This window comes from Saccopteryx bilineata, chromosome 3 (assembly GCF_036850765.1).
Source record: "Saccopteryx bilineata isolate mSacBil1 chromosome 3, mSacBil1_pri_phased_curated, whole genome shotgun sequence".
NCBI classification, from domain to species: domain Eukaryota; kingdom Metazoa; phylum Chordata; class Mammalia; order Chiroptera; family Emballonuridae; genus Saccopteryx; species Saccopteryx bilineata.
This window is the reverse complement of record NC_089492.1, coordinates 295,969,140-295,993,682: the sequence shown is the minus strand read 5'-3', so window position 1 is coordinate 295,993,682 and position 24,543 is coordinate 295,969,140. Positions and strand designations below refer to the sequence as shown.

General features: G+C 55.0%; 1 protein-coding gene across 1 annotated transcript; it reads left to right on the top strand.

The window, feature by feature from the left end:
- Positions 1-679: 679 nt before the first annotated feature.
- SSC5D (scavenger receptor cysteine rich family member with 5 domains) lies at positions 680-22,901 on the top strand. The gene is made up of 14 exons (XM_066270990.1): positions 680-773; positions 1,300-1,326; positions 1,639-1,947; positions 2,094-2,213; positions 2,407-2,520; positions 2,832-3,140; positions 4,036-4,353; positions 4,566-4,742; positions 5,962-6,279; positions 7,799-8,359; positions 8,434-8,748; positions 8,897-9,076; positions 15,926-16,078; positions 21,032-22,901. The coding sequence occupies exons 1-14, from the start codon at positions 749-751 to the stop codon at positions 22,459-22,461; spliced, it is 4,356 nt and encodes a 1,451-aa protein (XP_066127087.1). The 5' UTR covers positions 680-748; the 3' UTR covers positions 22,462-22,901.
- Positions 22,902-24,543: the final 1,642 nt, after the last annotated feature.

Genomic DNA, 24,543 nt, shown 5'->3' with positions numbered 1-24,543 from the left:
CCAGCCAGGCCTCTGACTCACGCTCCCCATTACCGAAGTTTTCCGCCTCCCAGCTGCTCCGTTCAGGGTGTGCGAATGTGTGTGAGTGTGCAGTCGCCTTCCCACCCCGGCCTAGACCTTTGGGTCTGCCTGTCCCTCACCCAGTTCCCAGTGTTCAACCACTGCTCCCTGAAGTGGGTTAGGGGCTATGCATCCAACTCTCACCAGAGGGGAATGGAGAGAGGGTGTCCTTTCCCACCCAATCCAGGAAGTCCTTCTTGATGTCTGGCTGGAAACCCTCTTGCTGCTGAACCGTGATCTCCCCAAGCCCAGCACTTCCTGTGAATCTAGCCTCCGGCCCCTCCAGCCTGGTCCCACCGCGCTTCCCCAGCTGAACAGGAGAGCAGGCAGATGAGTGGGCACCCTGCCCACACCGCCTCCATGTGCGCCCCTTCCCTGCAGCCTGCCGCCCAGGGAGCCTGGCCTGGGAAGCCTGGCCAGCGCTGTGTGGGTGTTTGCAGTTGGACACCCTCCCTCCTGCCCGCATCCCCCCCCTTCTCCCCAGGCTTCAGCCGGCTGGCCGGCCCCCTCCCTGCCCCCACTCCTGTCTGTCCCCTGCTGCCTCCTCGGCAGCCTCTGGCTCCTGGCAGAGCATCGGGGCCAGGGAGCCTCAGCAGGCGCTCCCCCCCGCCCGCCCTCCCTTCCGTGCTGCCTCCCCTCCCCAGCTCCCATTCCCTCTCACCCCATCCCTGCCCCAGACTCTGCAGACATGAGGGTCTTGGCCTGCCTCCTCGGTGAGTGACCCCTTCTTCCTGGAGAGGACTCGGGGGCCTAGGCCCCACCTTGTGACCCCTGAGCTCATCCACTGGAGAGACTCAGACTTCCGGGGTCCCGCTCCTGGTGTCAGGGGATGCAGGACATCTGCCCTCCTCCCCTGCATGACTCCCCAGGGAACCCAGCCTTGTCCACGCCCAGTGCCACTGTCAGAGGAAACAGCCTAGGGACCTGCTTTCCTCCAACGCTAGCCCTGACCCCTTGTGGAGGTTTGCCCACCATTTGACCTTTAGCCAGGCCTTTGGGGAGCACCAGGGTCCTGGTCTCCAGCCCTGACCTGTGTCATCTGGGGGCCCCTTCTTGGCCCAGAGTCCTGGTTCCTTCCCAGCAGGGGGTTGCTAGTTCAGAGGTGCAAGGATTTGTGTGTGTGTGTGTGTGTGTGTGTCCGTGTGTGTGTCCGGGTGTTCAAGACTAGGGTCCTGTGCTGGAGAGAGGACCCCTGGGCCTGCCCCTCACTGTGTCCCACCCCTCCGACCTCCCTTCCAGCGACTCTGATGGGGATCCAGGCTGTGGGTAAGTGGCCCCCGAACATTCCTCCATCTGGCCTCACCCAGCTTTAAGCCCCATACCGTTTCTAGCCTTGCCTTCCCCTGGGCTCTGGCCACCGCTCCCCCCAACTGGATATGACCTTGGGCACCTTTCCCCTGGGTGGCCAGCCACTCACTGAAAACAGGAACCAGGGTCTCTTACGAATGCTGTCCTGGGCACCCAGGAGTGGGGGGTCCCCCACCACACCTGTAGGACAGTCACACCTGTAGGGCAGCCCCTGACCCCAGGGCCTCCAGGATGTCAGAACATTTTCTCTGTCCCCTCCTCACCCCCCAGAGCGGCTGCGTCTGGCTGACGGACCCCACGGGTGTGCAGGCCGGCTGGAAGTGTGGCACAGCGGGCGCTGGGGGACAATTTGTGATGATGGATGGGACCTACGGGATGCAGCAGTGGCCTGCCGGGAGCTGGGCTGTGGGGGTGCGCTGGCCGCACCTGGAGGGGCCTTCTTTGGGGAGGGCGCGGGGCCGGTGTGGCTAAGCGAGCTGGCTTGCCGAGGCAGCGAGGGGCGGCTGGGCCTGTGCCCCCACCGCGGGTGGAAGGCCCACATCTGCTCCCACGAGGAGGACGCGGGTGTCGTCTGTGCTGGTAAGGACCCCATGTCCTCAGCCCAGTTGCTCTGAGGGTCCAGGGGGGGGCCCTCCCTCCCCTCCAGGACCCTGACATCTCCCTGCTCAGGGGTCCTGCCGGGCCTCTCACAGGGTCCACCCCTCCATAGTCTCCTGCTCCCTCAGGTCAGCGTGTGGCTGACTCCAGGAACATGGACGGTTCACCTTCGCTCATGGATGTAGACCTATGGCCGGGGCTGTCTGGGGAGCTGAGCCCCAGCTCCGAGGAGCCCCCTGTGATGCACCGTAAGTCCACCTGCCCACACCCCCTCCTGCTCAGCCAGGGGGAGAGGGGCCTTCCCATCAGAGAGTTGGTTCAGGGGACAGACAGGTGCCCAGCTCCTGCCCAACCCTAATGGCCCCCATCGCAGCCCCCCAGGCAGCAGGAGGAAGGGGCAGCAGCTCCTGATTTATAGTTCCCTGCTGCCTCTTCTCCCAGCGCCCCACCCAGCTGGGACCCCCCAGAACAGCCCCCGGAAGAAGAGCCCCCGGCCGCCCAAGCAGGCCAAGTCCACCAGGTCCCCTCTGCTGACGGCCGGAGCCCCCCGCCAGGGTAAGTCCCCTCCACAGACCTGGATAGGACAAGACCCTAGACAGGCTGGATCTACCTGGACCCCCCAGGTGTCCTGTGAACCTGTGGCCCTCGGGGAGTTGGAGTCGGGCCCCTGTTCCCCCACTGCACCCATGGAGGGAACCAGCTGTCTGCACCTGGCACCCGGGCACCCTGCCCCTCTCCCCTAAATGGCCCCTGCTGGCAGGTGGGTCTCAGGCCTCTGCCCTGTCTGGGGCGGGTGTTTGAACCCACTGTCCCGCCTGCCTCATACAGACCCCTGTCTGTTCCCCCTTCTCTTCCCTGCCTTCCAGAGCGGCTGCGCCTGGCCTCGGGCCCCCATGGGTGCGCGGGCCGGCTGGAGGTGTGGCACGGCGGGCGCTGGGGGACAGTGTGCGATGATGGATGGGACCTACGTGATGCGGCGGTGGCCTGCCGGGAGCTGGGTTGTGGGGGCACACTGGCTGCCCCTGGAGGGGCCAGATTTGGTGCGGGCTCCGGGCCCGTGTGGATGGATGACGTGGGGTGCGGAGGTGGCGAGCAGGCCCTGCGGGACTGTCCCCGGAGCCCCTGGGGTCGGAGCAACTGTGACCACAGCGAGGACGCAGGGGTGGTCTGCACAGGTGTGTCCCCTGCCCCCCCTGGCCTGGACCCTGGGTCTGTCCGCTGCGTGGCCAGGTCCTCAGGGTTACCCAGGCCATTAGGGCAGGGTAGGGCCCAGAGCCGGGGGCGGGGCCATGAAGGGAACACACCTGTGCCCGGAGGGAGGGCCCTTCACAGGAGGTAAGTTGAGGCTTCAGAGATGGCTACATTGTTGGGAGGAAGTGGACCCCACTGAGGTGTCTGGGAAGCTAGCGCCTCAACACCTTTAATTCTCAGTGACCCAGTCAGGGGAGGCTCCTGTCCCTTAGGAGATGCCAGGGCAGGTTTCTGGCTTTGCCGCTCTGCTCTTCGCCCCGGAGCACTGACTGGGGGGGGGTGTGATTCCTTTCTCACTGGCACGTGGGGATAGCTCTACGCCCCCCAGTGACGTCCCACTATGCTCCCAGAAGGCCTGACACAAGTGCTTCCTAAAACCAGCAAGAGGTTACCATCTGGACCAGCAGTTCTCCATGTGGAGGGGAGAGGAGGCGTGATTTTCCCACCTCGACTGCAGGGGACACCTGCAAAGTCTGCAGACATTTTTAGTTGTCATAGTTATGAGTGTTCTTCATCTCTTGGGGGTGGAACCCAGGGCTGCCGCATGCATGTTCTGGGCAGGGTCCAGGATGTTCCTCTCAGACAAGGCTGGTCCCCCGAGGTGTCGGTGGCTCTTACCAGGAGGGAGCAGGAGTGGGGAGCCAGGCCAGGGCCAAGGGTGCCCTGGGCAGGCAGGGACATGGGGGTGGCTGGCCAGGGCTGGACTCTTGGCCAGTGACTCACCACTTCAGGGCCTTCTCATCCCCAGCATCATCTGGGGCTGAAGCGGCAGAGGCTCCCATCTCTCTGTTTGCCTCTCTTCCCCCTCTCCATGTCCAGGCCCTGCCCCGCGGCTGCGCCTAGCCGATGGCCCCCACGGGTGCGCCGGCCGCCTAGAGGTGTGGCACGGAGGTCACTGGGGTTCCGTGTGTGACGACGCCTGGGACCTCCGGGATGCCGCAGTGGCCTGCCGGGAGCTGGGCTGTGGGGCTGCCCTGGCTGCCCCTGGAGGGGCCTTTTTTGGGGAGGGGGCTGGACCCATCCTCCTAGACGACCTGCGGTGTCAGGGAAACGAGATGGCCCTCCGGTTCTGCCCGTCCAGGCCCTGGGGCCAGCATGACTGTCACCACCGCGAAGATGCCGGGGCCGTGTGTGATGGTGAGGATCTCCAAGGGAAGCCAGGCGGTGGGCATGCAAGGCCAGAAGTGGGGGGCTTGCGTGTTCTCCTCAGGTACCTAATGTCTGTTCAGACTGCCTATGCGCCCCTTCTGATCCGTGGAACCTCATTCTACCCCAGTGGCCTGGGGCAGAGGGTGTGGCAGCTGTGGGCAGTTCTGGACGAGCGGTGACCACCTCTTCCCCTGCTTCAGGCATGCCTCTCGCTTATATCCCACCCACGGACTCTGAGGTGGGCAGCAACAGATCCACATTTCCTGGGGCAGCGTCCAGAGCTCTGCCCCCAACTGTGCGCCCGGCCTCAAGGACAGCAGGCGTTTCATCTCTGTCTACTTCCTCCCCTGCCCCTTGGGAACCAGGGCCAGAGACTGGTGAGTCCGTCCTGCTCCCCCCAAAACAGGGCCTGGGCTTCTGTTTCACCCCCTGTTAGGTCCTGGTGCCTTTATCCTCTGCTCAAAGACTGTCTACAGGGACAAAGAAGGGAGGGACAGGTGTACAGGGCCAGTGCTCAGAGGTCTCACTTGCTTTAATGCTTTGTGGTCATGTCTTGAAATGCATTATTTTAAAAAATTTTTTTCTTTGAGAGAGAGAGAGGAAGGGATAGAGATGAGAAGCATCAACTCGTAGTTGTAGCACCTTACTTGTTCATTGATTGCTTTCTCATATGTACTTTGATGGGTGGGGGATTTACAGCAGAGCCTGTGACCCCTTGCTCAAGCCAGTGACCTTAGGCTCAAGCCAACGACCTGGGGATCATTTTGATGATCCTATCCTCAAGCTGGTGACCCTGCACTCAAGCTAGTGAGCCTGTGCTTAAGCCAGCAACCTTGGGGTTTCAAAACCAGGTCCTCAGCGTTCTTTTTAGAGAGGAGAGGGAGAGACAGAGAGAGAGAGAGAGAGAGAGAGAAAGAGAAGGGGGGAGGAGCTGGAAGCATCAAGCATATGTGCCTTGACCAGGCAAGCCCAGGGTTTTGAACTGGCAACCTCAGCATTTCCAGGTCGATGCTTTATCCACTGTGCCACCACAGGTCAGGCGATGCTTTTTTTTTTTTTTTTTTTTTTTTAATGTATTTTTCTGAAGTGAGAAGCAGGGAGGCAGAGAGACAGACTCCTACATGCGCCGGACCAGGATCCACCTGGCATACCCACCAGGGGGCGATGTTCTGCCCATCTGGGGTGTAGCTCGGTTGCGGCCGGAGCCATTCTAGCACCTGAGGCAGAGGCCATGGAGCTGTCTTCAGCGCCTGGGCCAACTTTGCTCCAATGGAGCCTTGGCTGTGGGAGGGGAAGAGAGAGATAGGAAGAAGAGGGGGAAGGTTGGACAAGCAGATGGGCACTTCTCCTGTGTGCCCTGGCTGGGAATCGAACCTGGGACTTCCACACACTGGACCGACACTCTACCGTTGAGCCAACCGGCCAGGACCTGTGGTTGGCCCTTTATTCCTGCACCCAATGCCAACGATGGCACAGCACAGGCCTCAGTTAAATGCTTACTGCCGGGAAGGAAAGGCGGATGGAGAGGAGTCAGAGGAGGATGCAGAGGGTGGACGGCATCCCCAATCCTAATTCTTTGGGTCTCTTCCACCCCAGGGTCCCCCCAGTTGCGGCTGGTGGCTGGACCCAGCAGATGCTCAGGCCGGCTGGAGGTGTGGCACGCCGGGCGCTGGGGGACGGTGTGTGACGACAGCTGGGACCTGCGGGACTCGGCTGTGGTCTGCCGGGAGCTGGGCTGCGGTGGAGCGCGACCGCTGGATGCTGCCGCCGGTCGCTTTGGCTGGGGTGCTGGCCCCATCTGGCTGGACGATGTGGGTTGTGCAGGGACGGAGAGGTCGCTCTTTGATTGCCCTGCCACTCCCTGGGGGAAGCACAACTGCGCTCACAATGAGGATGTTGGCATCACCTGCACTGGTAAGGAGCCCTAGCCATCCCTTGGTTCTGGGAAGGCTTTCTGGAGGAGGGTACAGGAACTAACATCCACACTAATATGGACTGAGCTTCTGCTGCTTCTGCTCCTGCCCTGGGCTGGCTGTTTTCACTCACATGACTGCATTTGCACCTCACAATAAGTCCCGGCTGGTGGATGATATGTCCATGAAGACTCTGAGGTGCAGAGAGGTTGAGTAAGTTGTCCAAGGTCACACAGCAACTAAGTGGCAGTGCTGGGATTCTTCTTCCTCCTCCTCCCCTAAGAATCAGGGAAACCTCCCACATGGGGGGTGGGCTTTGTCCTCCCCAAGATAAAAGGAAAGGGACCCCAAGATGTGGAGGGAAGCCAGAGTGAAGGCCCCCTGCAGTAAATTCAGGGCTCCTGTTGGTTGTTCACTCGCCAACATTTACTGAGTGCAGAGGTGGATTAAGGTTATTTGAGGCCCTCGGCATGGAAGATAATATTGAGCTCCTTACATTGGAAAAAAAGTGTGAAGTTTGGGTTTTGCGGGGCCCTTCGGAATTTGAGGCCCAGGGTGCGTGCCTGGTATGCCTGCCATTAAATCTGCCTCTGGTGAAGTGCCAGACACTGAGCTACATCCTCAGAATGCAGTGAACATGGTCGGGCCTTTGAGAGGCTCACAGCTCACAAGGGAACAGATGCACCAACAAATCACAACAACCTGTGCGACATGTTAGAATCTGGGAGGTCCTTCCATAATTTTCTGGAAGGACTCACAGAAATCAGAAACGCTGTCACACTCGGGGTTGTGGTTACTTGCAGCAGAAGGACACAGATGACCATCGGCCGAGAGAGGAGGAATGGGAGGCAGGGTCCAGGAGAGACGGGCGCTGTCCATTCCTGGGGAGTCCAACACCGCACGGGCTGGGCAGGGAAGCTCTCCCAGCCTTGGTGTCAGAATTCTTATAGAAGCTTTTTCAGACAAACAGTCCGACAAAGGAGGCACTCTTATCAGGCAGGACGTCCCAAGGGTTTCGGGTCACCCCCAGGAGCCGGGGACGGTCACCCTTTGCCACACACAGGTGCTAGTCAGATTTGGAGTGAGTAGGTAGCTGCTGGACAGATGGAGTCATCCATTCTGCCTGAAGGCCCTGTGCCTCTCCTCCCGGGGACCACAGGAGCCACAGAAGGACTTTAGGCTGTGGGGTGTGACCTGTCAGATCTGGTATGCCTCCCGTGGTTGGTGAGAACCTGACAGGGAGGAAGGGAGGCTGCAGCCAGGGATAGGAGAGGACGACTTAGGTATAAAAGGCAAAGGGTGAGCCCAGGAGACAGGGGACAGGGTCGAGTTTGGCTGGCCACAATGTGCCCAGTGTCAGGCACAGAGCTTGGTTCACAGGAGATGCTCAGTAAGTGTTTGTGACAAGAACGGATGAATGAAAGGGGGAGCTTAGTGACTGACTGGGGAGAGGGAGATGGCCTTAGCACCATGGGGGGGGGGTGTCTGCCACCATCCCTGTCTCCCCTTCCACCTGCCAGGGACGCCTGGCCTGGACTCCATCTCAGACCCCTTCAGCTGGAGCTGGATCCCTAGCCTGGGCAGAGACCCAGACGCCTGGCTTTCTGGGGAGCTGGCCACCAAGCCCTCTGCAAGGCTGACTCCCAGCGTTCCTGAGAAAACCACGAAGGCCCCTGGGAAAATGCCCAAGAGCACAAAGAAGTGGGTGACCAAGCACGCAAAGAGGCCGACAACTCAGGCCTCAGTGATGCCAACCACTAAACACTCCCGGGTCCCAGGCACCCAGGGTTCCCCAGAACTGACCTCCCCGGCCTCCCCAGACCTGACTGCCGAGCCCCCGCACAGGCTGACCTCACAGACTACCTCAGTCCTGACCCCCTGGCTCCCTTGGGAACGCGCCTCTAAGATGGTGACAATGCCAACCACTCAAAATCCCCGAGAAATGATGACCTCTGAGGCCACCACTAAGCAAATCCCTCCATTCCCTGTGGAGCCATCAGCTGAGATTCCAGCAGAAGGTTCTCCGGAGTCATTGGAGGACCCAGCCCCCTCTCCTGCTGGGGGCACCCCCAGGGTATCAGGTGAGTAGAGGGTGTGTCAAGGGGCTGGGCTGACCCAAGGTTACCCATCCTGACCTGGGGCCCTTGTACTGCAGGACCCTTCCGGGTCCGTCTGGCTGACGGGCCCAACCGGTGTGCTGGCCGGCTTGAGGTGTGGCATGCCGGGCTCTGGGGGACAGTGTGTGATGACAACTGGGACCTACGGGATGGTACTGTGGCCTGCTGGGAGCTGGGCTGCGGACGAGTTCAGCCCCGTGTGGGCAAAACCCACTATGGCCCCGGGACGGGGCCCATCTGGTTGGATGATGTCCGCTGCAAAGGGACTGAGACCTCACTGAGCGAATGCCCTGCTGGGCCGCGGGGACAGCACAACTGTGACCACGAGGAGGATGTGGGGCTGACCTGCACAGGTACTGGGGGACATTGTGCTGTGGGGGGCCCAGAGTCAGGGTTCCATGAAATCGGGGGACCCAGATTTGCTCTGGCAGGGGACTTTGGGGCAGTACCAGGGACCTCTGAGGCTGGACAGGACACAGACCCCACCCGATTTCCCCCAAGGCCATGCCGACAAGGAGAACTATCCCCCCTGGACCTGGGACCCCACCTCGGGAGAGGACCTGGCCAAGGGGACCACAGCAGCAGGGCTTCCTGGACACGCTGTCTCCTGGGGCAGCACCTGGAGCCCTGGGACCCCCTCCCCAGCTGAGAGGCACCATCCGGGCCCAGGTGAGGAGCGTGGCAGGACGGGGCGTGGCCTCCATGCATCCCCGCGCCCCCCACCCAACACACAATGCCCTGGCTCTGTCCCTATCGCCCGCCTTGCGACCCTCGGGTCCCTTCGGGAAGGGCCACACACCCCTTTCCTTTTCCACGAGCTCTGCGCGCATGCGCACACTGTGCCATCTCGACTAAGAGGGGTGGGGCGAAGGACCGAGGGCGAAGGACTGAGGCCTGGGAAGAGCGAGCGTTCATCAGCCTAGTGTCTTGTGATGTCACCAACGTGTTGAGCTTCTGATTGGCCGGCTGGCTCACGCCCGCGGTTACCGCCATTATAAAAGCCGGGCAAAGGGCGCTTCGGTGCTACAGAGTGGTTGCTGCCATGGTGCACAGGGAAGAAGAAGAGGCCCCTGGAGGCTGCACAACGTTGCGGGGGTGGGGGCGTACCCAGGTTGTGGATCAGGGTTTATCCTGCCTAGTGTATAGCGGGGTAGCTCCTCCGGGCAGGGTAACCAGGATTCCAGCATGCCAGGACTTTGGTTCGCTGCCTCCCTATCCGAGAGCGCCCTCTCGTGGCGGGGTCGGTCAGAGGGCGCAGGCAGCTGTGGAGGGGGCGCCTTTGGGATCCCCTTGGTGGGGAAGAAGGCGGCCTGGGAGCATCCGTGCAGGACGACACCCTGTGCAGGGGAAGACTGGGGACAGTGGCACGTACAGCCTTTGTAATGGGAAATCTTGGGAGGGTGGTGAGTGGGACAAAGGAGATGTGAGTCCCTAGTCTCTCTAGAAAAGTGACCTTGAAAAATACGACTCTTCCTCTGAGCTACAGTTTCTTCCTCTGGGGAGAAAGAAAACCAAACAAGGGTCAAGGAGAGCTCATTCACTCAGTGCTAGGCACGCATATCCTAACAACTGGGCTACATAGGTCCTGCCGTTAACACCTACGTTTAATGTAGGGAAACTACGTGGCTCAGAGAAGTGACCCTTGATCTCGGGAGCCACACTTGAGATCTATTTTTAAGGATTTCACACCTACGTTGCTCAGGGGATTGAGAAAGATAACTGAATCTCTGAAGTAAGGACGGACATGAGTTCTGGCGTCCAACTCCCTGGTGGCTCCGCTGGGATTCGAACTAGCCGGGTGACTTCAGGTCCCAGGCCAGCGAGCCAAATGTGTGTGAAATTGTTGAAAACCACAAAACATTGGTTGTTAAGAGTTTTGTTTTGTTTAGTTGGAAATGAACAACAGCTGCAGGATCCCAGGGAGGGAGTGATGATTTCAGTTGAGCAATGTGGAAAAACCTCACAGAGGAGATGGTAGGATTTGCACCAGCTGACACCAGGAGGGAGGGGACCCTCAAAGCAGCCAAGGCTGGAGCTGAGGAAATGGCATTGCCAGCTGGGGATGTTGCTACCTCCACTAGACTTTTGGCTCTGTCGCATCTTTAGCTACTGTGGTTTCTATGGCTGCCATAACACATCACACGTTTAGTGGTTTAAGGCAATGCAAGCTTATTTTGCAGTTCCGTGGGGCAAAGGTCCGCCAAGGAGCTCATGGGGTTGTGTTCCGTCTGCAGGCTCCAGGGGGGATTGGTCCCCTTGCCTTCTCTCACTGCTAGAGGCCACCATGGTTCTTGGTTTGTGGTCCCTTCCTCTGTCTTCAAAGCCAGCAACTTGCATCAACCTTTTTTTTTTTTTTTCCCTGTTACTGTAGCAGGGAAAAGTTTTTCCAGTTCTAAGGATTTGTATGATTAAATTGGACCCACTCAATTTAATATAGGATCATCTCTTCATCTCCAGGTCTGAACCCTTGGTCACACCTGTAAAGTCCCTTTTGCTACATAAGCTAACACATAATTCACAGGGTCTGGGGGTCAGGGCATTAGTATACCACAGGGTCTGTGTTGTAGAGACTTGGCAGACTTTTTATATATTTTTTGAATGAATGAGTGAATGAATGAGAGGCCACAGTGTACGTTCAGACAGAATACAGAAGGTGAAGGTGGAGGCTTATGAAGTCGGGATTTTCACTTTCCATCTTTCTAGAAGCAACACTCCCTGAGCCTCCCCACGTGGGGGAATTTAAAGACGCAAATGTTGATCCGTGTCTCAAGTGTCTGCGGTGTGGCAGGCATGAGTACCCATCCCTGGGGACACATAGCAATGGTGAGCAGAGCGAGGGAGGGGAGGCTGTGTCAAAATTTAAAGTAGGATGGTCAAGGACAACATACCAACACCTCAAGGAGGAGAGGGAGAAAGTCAGGCAAAGATCTGGCTGGAGAGTATTCTGTACAGGGGGAACAGTGTGTGCAAAGCGCTGAGGTGGGACTGTGTTTAGCTGGATCAAGACACAGCAGCAAGTTCAGCGGGGTGGAAGTGCTGTGGTTGATGGGGTGATGGCTGGAGATGAGACCTGTGGTCCATTGGCTGGGGTTGGGAGCCTGGAGGGAGGATTCCAGGCAGAGGGAGCAGCATATGCAAAGGCCCTGGGGTGGGACTTTGGGAGAACCGGGTGGTTGAGGTGGAGCACATCAGGCAGGGGGGAGTGATGGGTGGTGAGGACCAGACTCTATGTGCAGTGACAGGCCATGGAGGACCATCTTAAGCTGGGCAGCACATGACCACATGTGCCTTTGCAAAGCAGTCAGTCAGGATGGGGCATGGGAATGCATGCAGGGAGACCATGAGGTCCTTGGAGAGGTGATTGTGGCCTCAATGAGGGTGGCTGGGGAGACTGAGAGAAGTGCACGTGGTCAAGTTGTATTCTGGTGGTGGAGCTGATGCGGTCTGGTGATGGGGTGAGGACAGGGAGGGAGGGGATTGGGGAACACTGCGGGGGGGCACTGGCTCCAGAGCAGGGGTATTAACAGGTGTGCTGGCGATGTGTGTGCACCCCCAGATGGAGACATTAGATACGTGGTCCTGGAGCCAAGGGGTGCCTGGGCTGCAGACGCAAATAGACCGGATGGAATTTGAAGCTGTGGGAAGGGATGAGGCCGGGCAGATAGAGAGCCGTGTTTAATAAATTTTCGCACCCTGCTGGGAAGGTGGGGTGACTCATGGGCTTGGGCTATCACAGTTTCTCATGGCTGCATGAAGTCATGCAGAGGGGAGCGGGTCCTAGGTTACATGCAAGATTACCTTTAGTGCCTGACCAGGTGGTGGCGCAGTGGATAGAGTGTCGGCCTGAGACGCTGAGGACCCAGGTTTGAAACCCCAAGGTCACCAGCTTGAGCTCAGGCTCACCAGCTTGAGGGAGGGGTCGCCGGCTTGAGTGTGGGATCATAGACATGACCTCATGGTCGCTGGCTTGAAGCCCAAGGTCGCTTGCTTGAGCAAGGTGTCACTTGCTCTGCTGTAGCCCCCCCCCATCAAGACACATGAGAAAGCAGTCAATGAACAACTAAGGAGCCGCAACAAAGAATTGATGTTTCTCATCTCTCTCTGTTCCTGTATCTTTTTCTCTCTCTCACTTAAAAAAACAAAAACAAAATTACATTTAGAAGTCAAAGGATAGTAACGGTAATAGCTGCTCATGGTCATTGAATACTCCATGTGCCAGGCACTGTCTACGTGGCTTAATTTGCTTGCTCCCCAGAGAGCCTTATGAGACAAGTACTATCCTTAGCCCCGTTGTACAGAGAAGGACATTGAGGTAGAGTGGTCAGGACAGCAGAGGATGCCCTCCACCCCTCCAGCCACGGAGACTGGGAAGGAGCAGGTGATGGAATTAGTTCTGAAGAAGTGGGGGGCCTCAAGCAGGGGCGGGCCGTGAGGTGAGATCGGGAGGCCTGCACCCCGACAGAACACAGTCCCCACCTACCACTCGAGAGAACTGCCCAGGTCCGAAGCCAAGTGCTTTCCCTTCACTGTGTGACCTTGGGGAAGCTCCTTGCCCTCTCTGGGCTTCCATAGGGTCTCCTGAAACAAAATCACAGCTCCCCTGCCCACCATCTTCCCGTGAGATTGCCAAAGGACGATGTCTGAGCACCCAAGGTGGGCAAGGGGACCGCACCCACTTTGGAGGACACTAGGACAACACCAAAGGAGACCCCAGGCCTCCCACAGCGATGCCGCAGGCTGGTGCTGAGGAATTCTTGCCCGTGAGTCCAAGGATGAGGACAAGGGTTCAAGGGCTTCACCGCCGCCATACCTGTCACAGCAAAACCTCGGCCACGCCCTAACCCCCCACCAACGGAGGCATAGATACATCAATGCTTGTCTATTCCACATACAGGTACAGTATCATCCAGAGGTTAACACGAAGGAACTAGAGGTCTACATGTTTAATTCAAAGGGCCATGTATCACAGGGCAGGCCCTGCGACTGCCCCCCCTGGGGTACAGGCCATTGTGGTCCCCATTTTATAGGAAACTGAGTTGCGGAGAACTGAAGTGAGGTGCTCACCCCGCTGGGAAGGGGCCAGCCAAGAAGCAAGCTGCAAGACGATCTATGCCGTGTACACGCGGCGGTGTGCTGTCTGAAGCTAGCTTAGGAAGCCAGAGTGTGCAAAAGCCATGTGGAGCCCTACATGTATAGTTAAAGCACAAAGATGGACTGGCGGATAAGCTACTGTATTTTTCGCTCCATAAGATGCACCTGACTGTAAGACACACCTAGGGTTTTCATGGAGGAAAATAAGAAAAAAAAAAATTCTGAACCAAATAGTGCGTTAAGATATGTAATAAAATATACCACAATAATATTTCAACCATGTAAACTCAACAGCAGTATTAACAACCATGAGCACTGTTATTAACAAATGAGAAGAGACTTTAACGTTCAGATATTCTTCTAGTTGTCCAGGAACCCACAGCAGCTAAAAAAAAACCCAAAAAACCCATTTGCTCTATAAGACACACGGGCATTTTCTCCTCCACTATTCAGGAGGGAAAAAAGTATGTCTTTTTTTTTTTTTTTTAATTTTTATTTATTCATTTTAGAGAGGAGAGAGAGAGAGAGAGGGGGGAGACAGAGAGAGAGAAGGGGGAGGAGCTGGAAGCATCAACTCCCATATGTGCCTTGACCAGGCAAGCCCAGGGTTTCGAACCGGCGACCTCAGCATTTCCAGGTCGATGCTTTATCCACTGCGCCACCACAGGTCAGGCAAAAAAGTATGTCTTATGGAGCGAAAAATACAGTAAGTTTTGGCCCGTGGTTTCCCCGATGGAGAGAAGGAGTGTGATTTGGCCTCTCAAGGGCCCAAGGAACTAATGCAATGCTGCTTTTTCTTAAAAAAATTTTTTTTAATTTATTGATGTTTAGAGAGAGAGGAAGGGAGAGACAGAGACACACACAGAGAGAAACACTGATTTGTTTGTTCCACTTATTTATGCATCCGTGGGTAGATTCTTGGATGTGCCCTGACTGGGGATCGAACCCACAAACTTGGCATATCAGGACATTGCTCTAACCACGGAGCTACCCGGCAAGGCTCAGAGCAAGGAGTTTCTTCAGTTGAGAGGGCTAGCCGCAGAGCCCAAAGTGACCACGGCAAACACCCCTGATGTCTTAGACACTGTTTTTCTGCCTGGCTTTGTATGCAGAGTGGGGAAAATGTCTTCATGGGCTCACTTGGGTGGAAAACGAAGGGGAAGAGTGGGGCAGAGCTGGTGGGAGCTGACCAGGTGGAATGCAGTGTGGCGAAGCACTCTGTGGTGGCTCAGCTTTGTGAGTGTACAAGAAACCACAGTCTCGCGTACTTCAGGTGTGTGAATTGTATCTCGACAAAGCAGTTGTTAAAATAAGTGTTTTGATCTACTGAGCTAGAGGACTGAGTTATCTTTCTGTTCTCTATAAAATGGTATGTATACAGTTGTCCCTCGCCATATCGCGGTTTGCTTGACGCGGTCTCACTGTGTCATGGATTTTTAAATTATATCTAACTTTGTGTCACAGATGTTTTGCTATATCGTGGGATTTTGCAGTATATGGTATTTTTATATGTTATTTTAATAATTTTTGCAGTAAAATAAGCATTTTTTGTGACAGAGTCAGAGAGAGTCAGAGAGAGGGACAGACAGGAAGGGAGAGAGAGGAGAAGCATCAATTCTTTGTTGCGGTACCTTAGTCGTTCATTGATTGCTTTCTCATATGTGCCTTGACTGGGGGGCTCCAGCAGAGCGAGTGACCCCTTCCTCAAGCCAGCGACCTTGGGTCCAAGCTGGCGAGCCTTGCTCAAACCAGGTGAGCCTGCACTCAAGCTGGTGACCTTGAGGTCTCAAACCTGGGTCCTCCACGTCCCAGTCCGACGCTCTATCCACTGTGCCACCACCTGGTCAGGCTAAAATAATCATTTTCTTACCTAAAAAATTGAAAACAATATACAAAGAGTGTGGGAAAGGTTCATAACAGTGTGGGAAAGGTTTATAAGGTATGGGGAGGTTTTATAAAGCCTTAAAAATATATGTAAATAAAATAAATATATATAAAGTCACTACTTCACAGATTTTTGTCTATCGCAGAGGGTTCTGGAACCTCACCCCCACGATAGACGAGGGACCACTGTACTACATACATTGTAGAACTATATGTTATAGACACTTGGCAGGTAGAGGTTGTCTAAGTGTCCTCAGCCAAAAAACTTAGGGAAAATAATGTTATGGAACTATTTCAGGTAGTTTAGTAATAAAGATATTATAGGGGTATTTTTTCCCCTGGGGGGAAAATTTACAGAAATGAGCTAGTTTAGTTCCAGTCTCTTTTGTTGGTAGCTGAGAACATCCCAACAGAGTCGCCAAGGTGGCTGCAAGGTCAGGGAGGAAGTCAGAGTGCTGGTCTAGTTGGACATGATCAATCCTGACCTGGGGCCCAGCAGGAGCAGAAGGTCAAAATCAAGGGGAAGGGACACTCAGTTCTCCCGTATCTTCTAAGGTGATGAGCCTTCCAGGACGTGGGGCATGCCTTCAGGAGGGGCCTTGGCCAAGGGGACCCCCACCACCGGCGTACCTGGACCCACTCTTACCACCGGCACCCCAAAGAGTCCAGGGTACCCATCACCAGCTCCCAGGACCCGCGGAGACACAGGTGAGGCCCGTGGCTGGCTGAAGGGATGAGGAAACTTATGTGGTGTGGTAGAGAAATGGGCTCCCAATTCCCCAATGGTGACCCAACTCTTACCCCAGAGAGACCCAACGTGTGAGGGGTTCATACTAACACACCAGTGGCCAACTGGGGGCTATTGGCAATCTTTGAAGATGGCTCGGATCATCATACCTGGGAAGCTGGTAGGCAGGAGGCCAGGAACGTTGTCACACAACCTACAATTCCTGGGATAGCCCCCCACAACAAAGAATCGTCCAGTCCCAAATGTCAATGGTGTCCAGGTTCAGAAACCCTAATCTACCCTATGCAAGTCACTTGGACAAATCAGCAAGAAAGTGGTAGGAAAGCCCGTAAGAAAATGGGCAAAAGCAATGGACAGGTTATTCACAGAAGTGGGAGCCCAAGTGACCAATGAGAATGCATAGAAATGTTCACACTCACAAGGAGTCAGAAAATTAGAATTAAATTTTTCCATGACAAGCATGGAAAAAATTACAGGTAACACCATGCGTGGGTGAGGATGTGGGGAGACAGGCATCCCCACTGGACAGAGCTCTTTTGATTAAAAAAAAAGAAAGAAAGAAACAAAAACAATCAAGCCGTATTTTGTGATGTTAAATAGGATTCTAAATTTTGACTCGGCAATCCTGCTACTGCAGAGAAATCCTTGAAAGGGCTCTCCAGGGGACATACATGAGTATGTTATTTGGAACATCGCAATATCCGGGAGTTGGAGTCAAGCTAAATGGCCAACACTAGAGGAGTGGGTAAGAGAAGGGTGATGCGTCCACAGGGTGGAATTCTATGCAATAGCTAAAGCAGCCGTACACACAGCAACATAGACAGGTACCAACCACATAATATTGAAGGAAAAAGTAAGGTGCGGAATGAGGTCTCTCACAGAATGTTATTTGCAGATCTGCAAACCCCAAAATATTCATACATACATACTAATATAAATACATACGTGCATTTTTTTAATTTATTTTTTTTAGCCAGAGACAAACGGACACAGAGGAAGGGAGAGAGATGAGAAGCATCAGTTCTTCCTTGCAGCACTTAGTTGTTTATTGATTGCTTTCTCATACTGCCTTGACCAGGGGCTCCAGCTGAGTCAACAACCCCTTGCTCATGTCTATGAGCCCATGCTCAAGCCAGCGTCCTCAAGGCTTTGAACTTAGGTCCTCAGCGTCCCAGGCTGACACTCTATCCACTGCGCCACCACTTGGTCAGGCCATATGTGCAGTCTATATTGTATAAGGACACATACTTTTTATTATTATTATTATTATTATTATTAAGTGAGGGGGGAGGCAGAGAGAGACACCTGCATGCACACCTGACTGGGATCCACCTGGCAAGCCCCCTATGGGGGGGATGCTCTGCCCATCTGGGGTCACTGCTCCATTGCTTGGCAACTGAGCTATTTTAGCACCTGAGATAAGGCCATGGAGCCAACTTCAGTGCCCTAAGCCAACCTGATTGAACCATTTTAGCCATGGCTGTGGGAGGAGAGGAAGAGAGAGAGAAAAAGAGAGAGAGAAGGGGAGGAAGAGGGATGGAGAAGCAGATGGGTGCTTCTCCTGTGTGCCCTGACTAGGAATCGAACCTGGGACATCCACACGCCAGGCTAATGCTCTACCACTGAGCCAACCATCCAGGCCAAGGGACACAGATATGTTTAAGGACATATGTCAAGTCCATTCATAGAGGTACCTATGGGAGAAGGTGAAGGGGTTGGAGATTGGGGACAAAGAGGAGAAAAATAAAAATAAAACAAGAAGAGACATTATAGGGACTGTTGGTTAGCTTAGCTCACTGCACCCTGAGTCTGAAACATTAAAAGTCAGTACCAGCCTGACCTGTGGTGGCGCAGTGGATAAAGCGTTGACCTGGAAATGCTGAGGTCGCCGGTTCGAAACCCTGGGCTTGCCTGGTCAAGGCACATATGGGAGTTGATGCTTCCAGCTCCTCCCCCCTTCTCTCTCTCTGTCTCTCTCTCTCCTCTCTAAAAATGGATAAATAAAGTAAAATCAAAAAAGGTTAAAAAAAAAAAGTCAGTACCTATCTAGGTATCTGAGCCCTGAAAATGTCTAAGTAAGCTGAGAGTCTTGAAATAATAAAAAAACAAAAAACAAACAACAGTTAATATTTATTGAGCGATATGCAATGGGTCAGGCACTATTTTAAGTACTTTGTATACTTTACCCCTTTCATCCTTGTAACACCCACATGAGCCCTGCGATGTGGGTGAGATAATTATGCCCATTTCACAGATGAGAGAGATTGAGGCACAGACTCCGATGGCTATGACAGGATGACTAATTGTGAGAGCACTTACTATATACTAGGCATTATGCTAAGTGCTCTGTGCCTACACCATCTCCCTGAATCCTAAGGATAGTTCTGCGTGAAAGGTTCGAGGCTCGCGCATGATTTATAGTTTACAGATGGGGAAGAAAGTGGGAGGGGAGGCAGGTAAGTGACTTGCTCACAGTCACCTAGGTAAGGAGCAAGGAGCTGGGGTTTCAACCCAGGCAGCCAGGCTGGAGGCCAAGCCCCCCACCCAGCTGCTTCTCCAACCTCACAGACAGATGGCAGGGTAACAGATGTGCACCTCAGAGACCCTATAGGAACCAGTGGGATTCCCTAGAGCTACCAACACAGGTGGCAACTTCAATGTGAAAGAAATGTGAAAAAGGAAACATTTGGTTTCTCAGCGGAACTAGCCCCATTTCACGGGACCACACAGGACAACACAGAACACTCCCATCACCAAGAGAGTGATACTTAATGGTGTGGACTCTGGGTACAAAGGACTTGGGTTCAAATCCTGTCCCTGCAGCTTGTGAACTGGGTACACGTGTGACTCTGGGCAAGTTGCTTACCTTCTCGGCCTGATTCACCTCACCTGTAAAAAGGTTAAAATTCAGGCCCTGGCTGGTTGGCTCAGTGGTAGAGCGTCGGCCTGGCGTGCAGGAGTTCCGGGTTCGATTCCTGGCCAGAGCACACAGGAGAAGCGCCCATCTGCTTCTCTCCCATCTGCTTCTCTCCCATCTGCTTCTCCACCCCTCCCCCTCTCCTTCCTCTCTGTCTCTCTTCCCCTCCCACAGCCAAGGCTCCATTGGAGCAAAGTTGGCCCGGGTGCTGAGGATGGCTCTGTGGCCTCTGCCTCAGGTGCTAGAATGGCTCTGGTTGCAACAGAGCAATGCCCCAGATGGGCAGAGCATTGCCCCCTGGTGGGTATGCCCGGTGGATCCCGGTCGGGGCAGTCTGTCTGACTGCCTCCCCGTTTCCAACTTCAGAAAAATACCAAAAAAAAAAAAAAAATAGCCCTGGCCGGTTGGCTCAGCGGTAGAGCGTCGGCCTAGCATGCGGAGGACCCGGGTTCGATTCCCGGCCAGGGCACACAGGAGAAGCGCCCATTTGCTTCTCCACCCCTCCTCCGCGCTTTCCTCTCTGTCTCTCTCTTCCCCTCCCGCAGCCAAGGCTCCATTGGAGCAAAGATGGCCGGGCGCTGGGGATGGCTCTGTGGCCTCTGCCTCAGGTGCTACAGTGGCTCTGGTCGCAACATGGCGACGCCCAGGATGGGCAGAGCGTCGCCCCTGTGGGTGTGCTGGGTGGATCCCGGTCGGGCGCATGCGGGAGTCTGACTGTCTCTCCCCGTTTCCAGCTTCAGAAAAATGAAAAAAAAAAAAAAAAAAGGTTAAAATTCAGACTGACCTGGAAGAGAACGAGGCTTCTCATTCAGGCCCCAAATTTAGGGGCCACCCAAGCCCTCAGTCATCAAGATAAGTAACATCTTAATATGATAGTTTGTAAAAATAAAAATTAATGCAAATAAAAAAAGTTAATGCAAAAGTAAACCACAGTGAACTAAATATCAAAATTTTAAATAATGCCCTAGCCTGATAGCTCAGTTGGTTAGAGTGTGGTCCCAATATTCAGAGGCTGAGAGTTCGATCCCTGGTGGTCAGGGCACATACAGGAACAGATAGATGTTTCTGTCTTTCTCTTTCCCTTCCTCTCTCTCTAAAGTCAATAAATACATTAAAAAAAATAATAATAGCCTGACCAGGCAGTAGCACAGTGGATAGAGCATCAGACTGGGACACAGAGCACCCAGGTTCAAAACTCTAAGGTCACTGGCTTGAGCATAAGATCATAGACATAACCCCATGGTCGCTAGCTTGGGCCCAGGGTTGCTGGCTTGAGCAAGGGGTCACTCACTCTGCTGTAGCCCCCCTGGGGTCAAGGCACATATAAGAAAGCAATCAATGACCAACCAAGATGCCACAGTGAAGAATTGATTCTTCTCGTCTCTCTCCCTTCCTGTCTGTCCATCTCTCTCTGTCACTGTCATACACACACACACACACACACACACACACACACACACACAGAATAAAGGCAGGATCCGACCTACCTTACCAGACCTCCCCCTGATCTCGGCTCTGTTAGAACCCGTCTTGGGTTGAAATCTGACGTTCTGTTCATCGTGGATCTTTTTTGCATTACATTCGATTGTTTTAAAATACGGCATAAAAATAGTGATCATGATTTCTGAGATTCCCCCTTGCGAACCCTCCTGCACCACCCCACATGCTTCTGCATCTCGCGCACCCCTGCCCCTTCCTGCTCCTTCATGCCATCGTGCATCTTCCCCACGTTCCTGCCCCCTCCCGCATCCCACGCTACCCCCACCCCTCACGTGCCGGGTCCCACTACCGCCCCCACCTGCGCGCGTATCCTCCCGCAGCGGAGGCCGCCAGGTGGCGCCTGGAGACATCAGAGGAGGCGGGCAGGTGTGGGGCAAGTGGGCGGGGTGAAGTCTGCCGGCAACCAATGACGTCACGAGGCTCTGCGCCTTCCCATTGGTCGTCCGTGGAGGGCGGGACGGACTGACCTCAGCGGTCCATCTTTCTCCTCCTGCAGGTTTTGGGAGGAAACCGTGGCCCCAGCGGCGGCTGCCCAGGCCCACGGCGTCCAGAACGGCGTCCCCCGACCCTTTCCAGGGCCCAGCACCGACCTCCCCCTCGGCGCCACAGCGCATCCCCTACGCAGCATCGCCCTCGACGGAAGTGATCTCTCATCCGCCGGGCACTTGGCCGTCTGGCCCGGACCCCGCCTCCTGGGAGAACTCGGACCTCACGTGGACCACCCCTTTGTCCACCCTGGATGCCGCCACCGTGGCTCCAGCGCTGACCCTTGACCCTTCACCCACCCTACGTCCCACCTTGCCCAAAGAGCTGACCTCTGATCCCTCTGCACCAGCCGCTGTGGCTGACTCTTCTTCCCCTTCCTCGGGGCTGACCCTGGAATCTGATACCACCGCAGGCTGGGATGCAACTCGGGACCCCAACACAGTCCCAGAGCCTTCCGGGTCCCCAGACCCTGCCACGGAGCCTCCCCCCACTACCACCCCTTCCTTCGCCATGAGCTCTTACCCCACCACGACCTCTTTCCCCACCCCTGCCCTTCACCCCACCACAACTGCTCAACAGACAGCAACCTCTGACCCCGTCACACCCCCTTACCCTGTTACAAACCCTCACACCACAACGACCCCTCACACCACCAAAGCCCCTGACTCTACCACCACTGTTCACACCACCTGGACTCCTGACCCCACCTCCACCCCTGCGATCACCACTAAGTCCCTCCTGACTTCTTCAGAAACAGAACCTTCCTTTCCCGTGTCAGCACTGGCAGCTAAGCCCAGCCTGCGCCCCCGGTTCACCTTCATGAGGGCCCCTTCCTCTTCCACATACCATAGGTCCAGCTTGGAACCTCCTCTGGACTCAGAGTCCAACCTCTCCAGGACCTCTTCAGCCCCAAGCATGGACACAGCGTCTGCTGAGGACTTGGAGCCACCCGGACATCACGGCCTAAAATTAACCCCTCCATCTCCTCCTCAGACCCCACACTCGGACTCTGACCCTGCTGGGACCCCTGACCTCCACCTGTCTCATATGGCTCCCCCCTTAGATCAGCCTCCTCCTGACAACCTCACTGTAGGGCCAATGCCTGCTCAGAGCCCAGGCCCCCTCGGCCCATGTGTGGCCTCATTGCCACCACCTGTAAGGGTCATGGCTTGTGAGCCACCTGCCCTGGTAGAACTGGTGGCTGCTGTCAGGGACATGGGTAGCCAGCTGCAAAAGCTGACTCAGGCCCTGGAGTGGGATCAACGGGAGCGCCAAGCCCTGGGCCTGGGGCTGGCTCAGCTGGTGGAGGCTGCCCAGGGTCTGGGGCAGCTGGGTGAGGTGGTGAAGAGACTGGCAGAGGCGGCCTGGCCCCCCAGCCCGCCGGCACCAACCACCACCACCCCAGCAGAGGAAGAGAGGCCTCTGAGGGGGGACGTGTGACCCCCACCTGGGACATGCAGGGTTTAAGACATTCCTAACCAAAAAACAACAACATAAAAGGAAAACCAAAGTATCAAATTAAAAACAGGATGTGGATGACATTTCCAGGGGGACTAGGGGAACCCTGGAGAGATGGAATATCAAGACTGATCTGTTTGTGAATACAGCAGGGACCGTGCAAGGTGGTGAGGATGGTGATGATGATGATGGTGATGGTGAAGATGAGCGTGGTGGGGGTGGTCATTGTGATGGGTGATGGTGATGAGAAGATTACAGCAGTGATGATAGAGATGATGGGTATGCAGATGATCATGGTGGCAGTGATGGAGATCATGGTGACAAGGATGACAGTGATGGAGGCGATGGTTAAGAACAGGGGTAGTCAACCTTTTTATACCTACTGCCCACTTTTGTATCTCTGTTAGTAGTAAAATTTTCTAACTGCCCACCAGTTCCACAGTAATGATAATTTATAAAGTAGGGAAGTAACTTTACTTTATAAAATTTATAAAGCAGAGTTACAGCAAGTTAAAGCATATAATAATAATTACCAAGTACTTTATGTCCAATTTTCGCTAAGTTTGGCAGAATAAGTCTTTATAAAACAACTTACTATAGTTAAATCTATCTTTTTATATTTTGGTTGCTCTGCTACCACCCACCATGAAAGCTGGAACGCCCACTAGTGGGCAGTAAGACCAGGTTGACTACCACTAGTCAAGAAGATGCCCATGGCCTGGGCCAGTTGGCTCAGTGGTAGAGCGTCAGCCTGGCATGTGGAAGTCCTGGGTTTGATTCCTGGTCAGGGCCACAGGAGAAGCGCCCATCTGCTTCTCCACCCTTCCCCCTCACCTTTCTCTCTATCTCTCTCTCCCCCTCCCACAGCCAAAGCTCCATTGGAGCAAAGTTGGCCCAGGTGCTGAGGATGGCTCTATGGCCTCTGCCTCAGGTGCTAGAATGGCTCCAGTTGCAATGGAGAAACTGCCCAGATGGGCAGAGCATCACCCCCCGGTGGGCTTCCTGGGTGGATCTCAGGCGCATACAGGAGTCTGCCTCTCTGCCGCCCTGCTTCTCACTTCAGAAAAATACAAAAAAAAAAAAAAAAAAGCACACAGTGGTGATGGCCATGATGGTGGTGGTGATGTTGACAAAGATGGCACAATGGCACTGTTGATGGTGGTGATGACACCCCGTCATCACAACAGGGCGGGAACCTCTGCCTTGGTTATAGATGTAAATAAGAGGAGAGCATGTCACGGCGTGTGCACACACTCCCCCCCCAAAGTGTCTGTTGAACACACGAGCGCATAACAATAACTATGCCTAGTATTCACTGGGTGCCGCCAATGGCTTGGGTTCTGTTTTCAGGGTTCTGCATGTGTGTTATGTCGTCTTATCTTGGTGAACGTCCGTCTGCTGAGGAGGGTCCCGTTTCCACAGCTCAGCAGAGAGGCATGAACCTGGGAGCCCCAGTGCCTGAGTTGAGGGCCTTGTGGGTGTGAACCCAAGATGGTTGCTTCACTTTTTGGTCCGAGTCTCCCCGACAATACAAGGGGATATAACCTTGGCTTGACTCTGATGAGGAATGGAGGCGTCCACATGCCTGCCCCAAGAAGCACTTAGCACAGGGCTGGCTCTTGGATACATGCTCATCGTGTGATTGTTTTGCCATATCCATCCTCATCTGACAGCTCGGATCACCCAGGCCGATCTGACCCTGGAGCAATTGCTCGCAAAATAGTTTGTGCCCAAGTCCAACGTTCCTAGGTTCAAGGCCTTGTCCCGGCTGTGGGACTCGGGCAGTCCCTTTACTTCCTCTGAACTTCAGTCCCTTGTCTCCCCGCCCCCACCCCGCACGATGGAGCTGTACTTGTCCTGGCCTCCTGAAGTAATTGTGCAGGGAAGGATAGGGCTCAGCGTGTACGTAGCGTGTGCTCCGTTCACCCGCATAGATCGCAAACACTCTTCCTGGCCAGACTGCTCTCCGCCTGATGCAGTGTGAGCTCTTCATACCTCCCGTGGTCCCTACGGCCCTTCGAGGGATGGACAGACTTAACCCCCATTTCAGGAGGAAACTGGGAA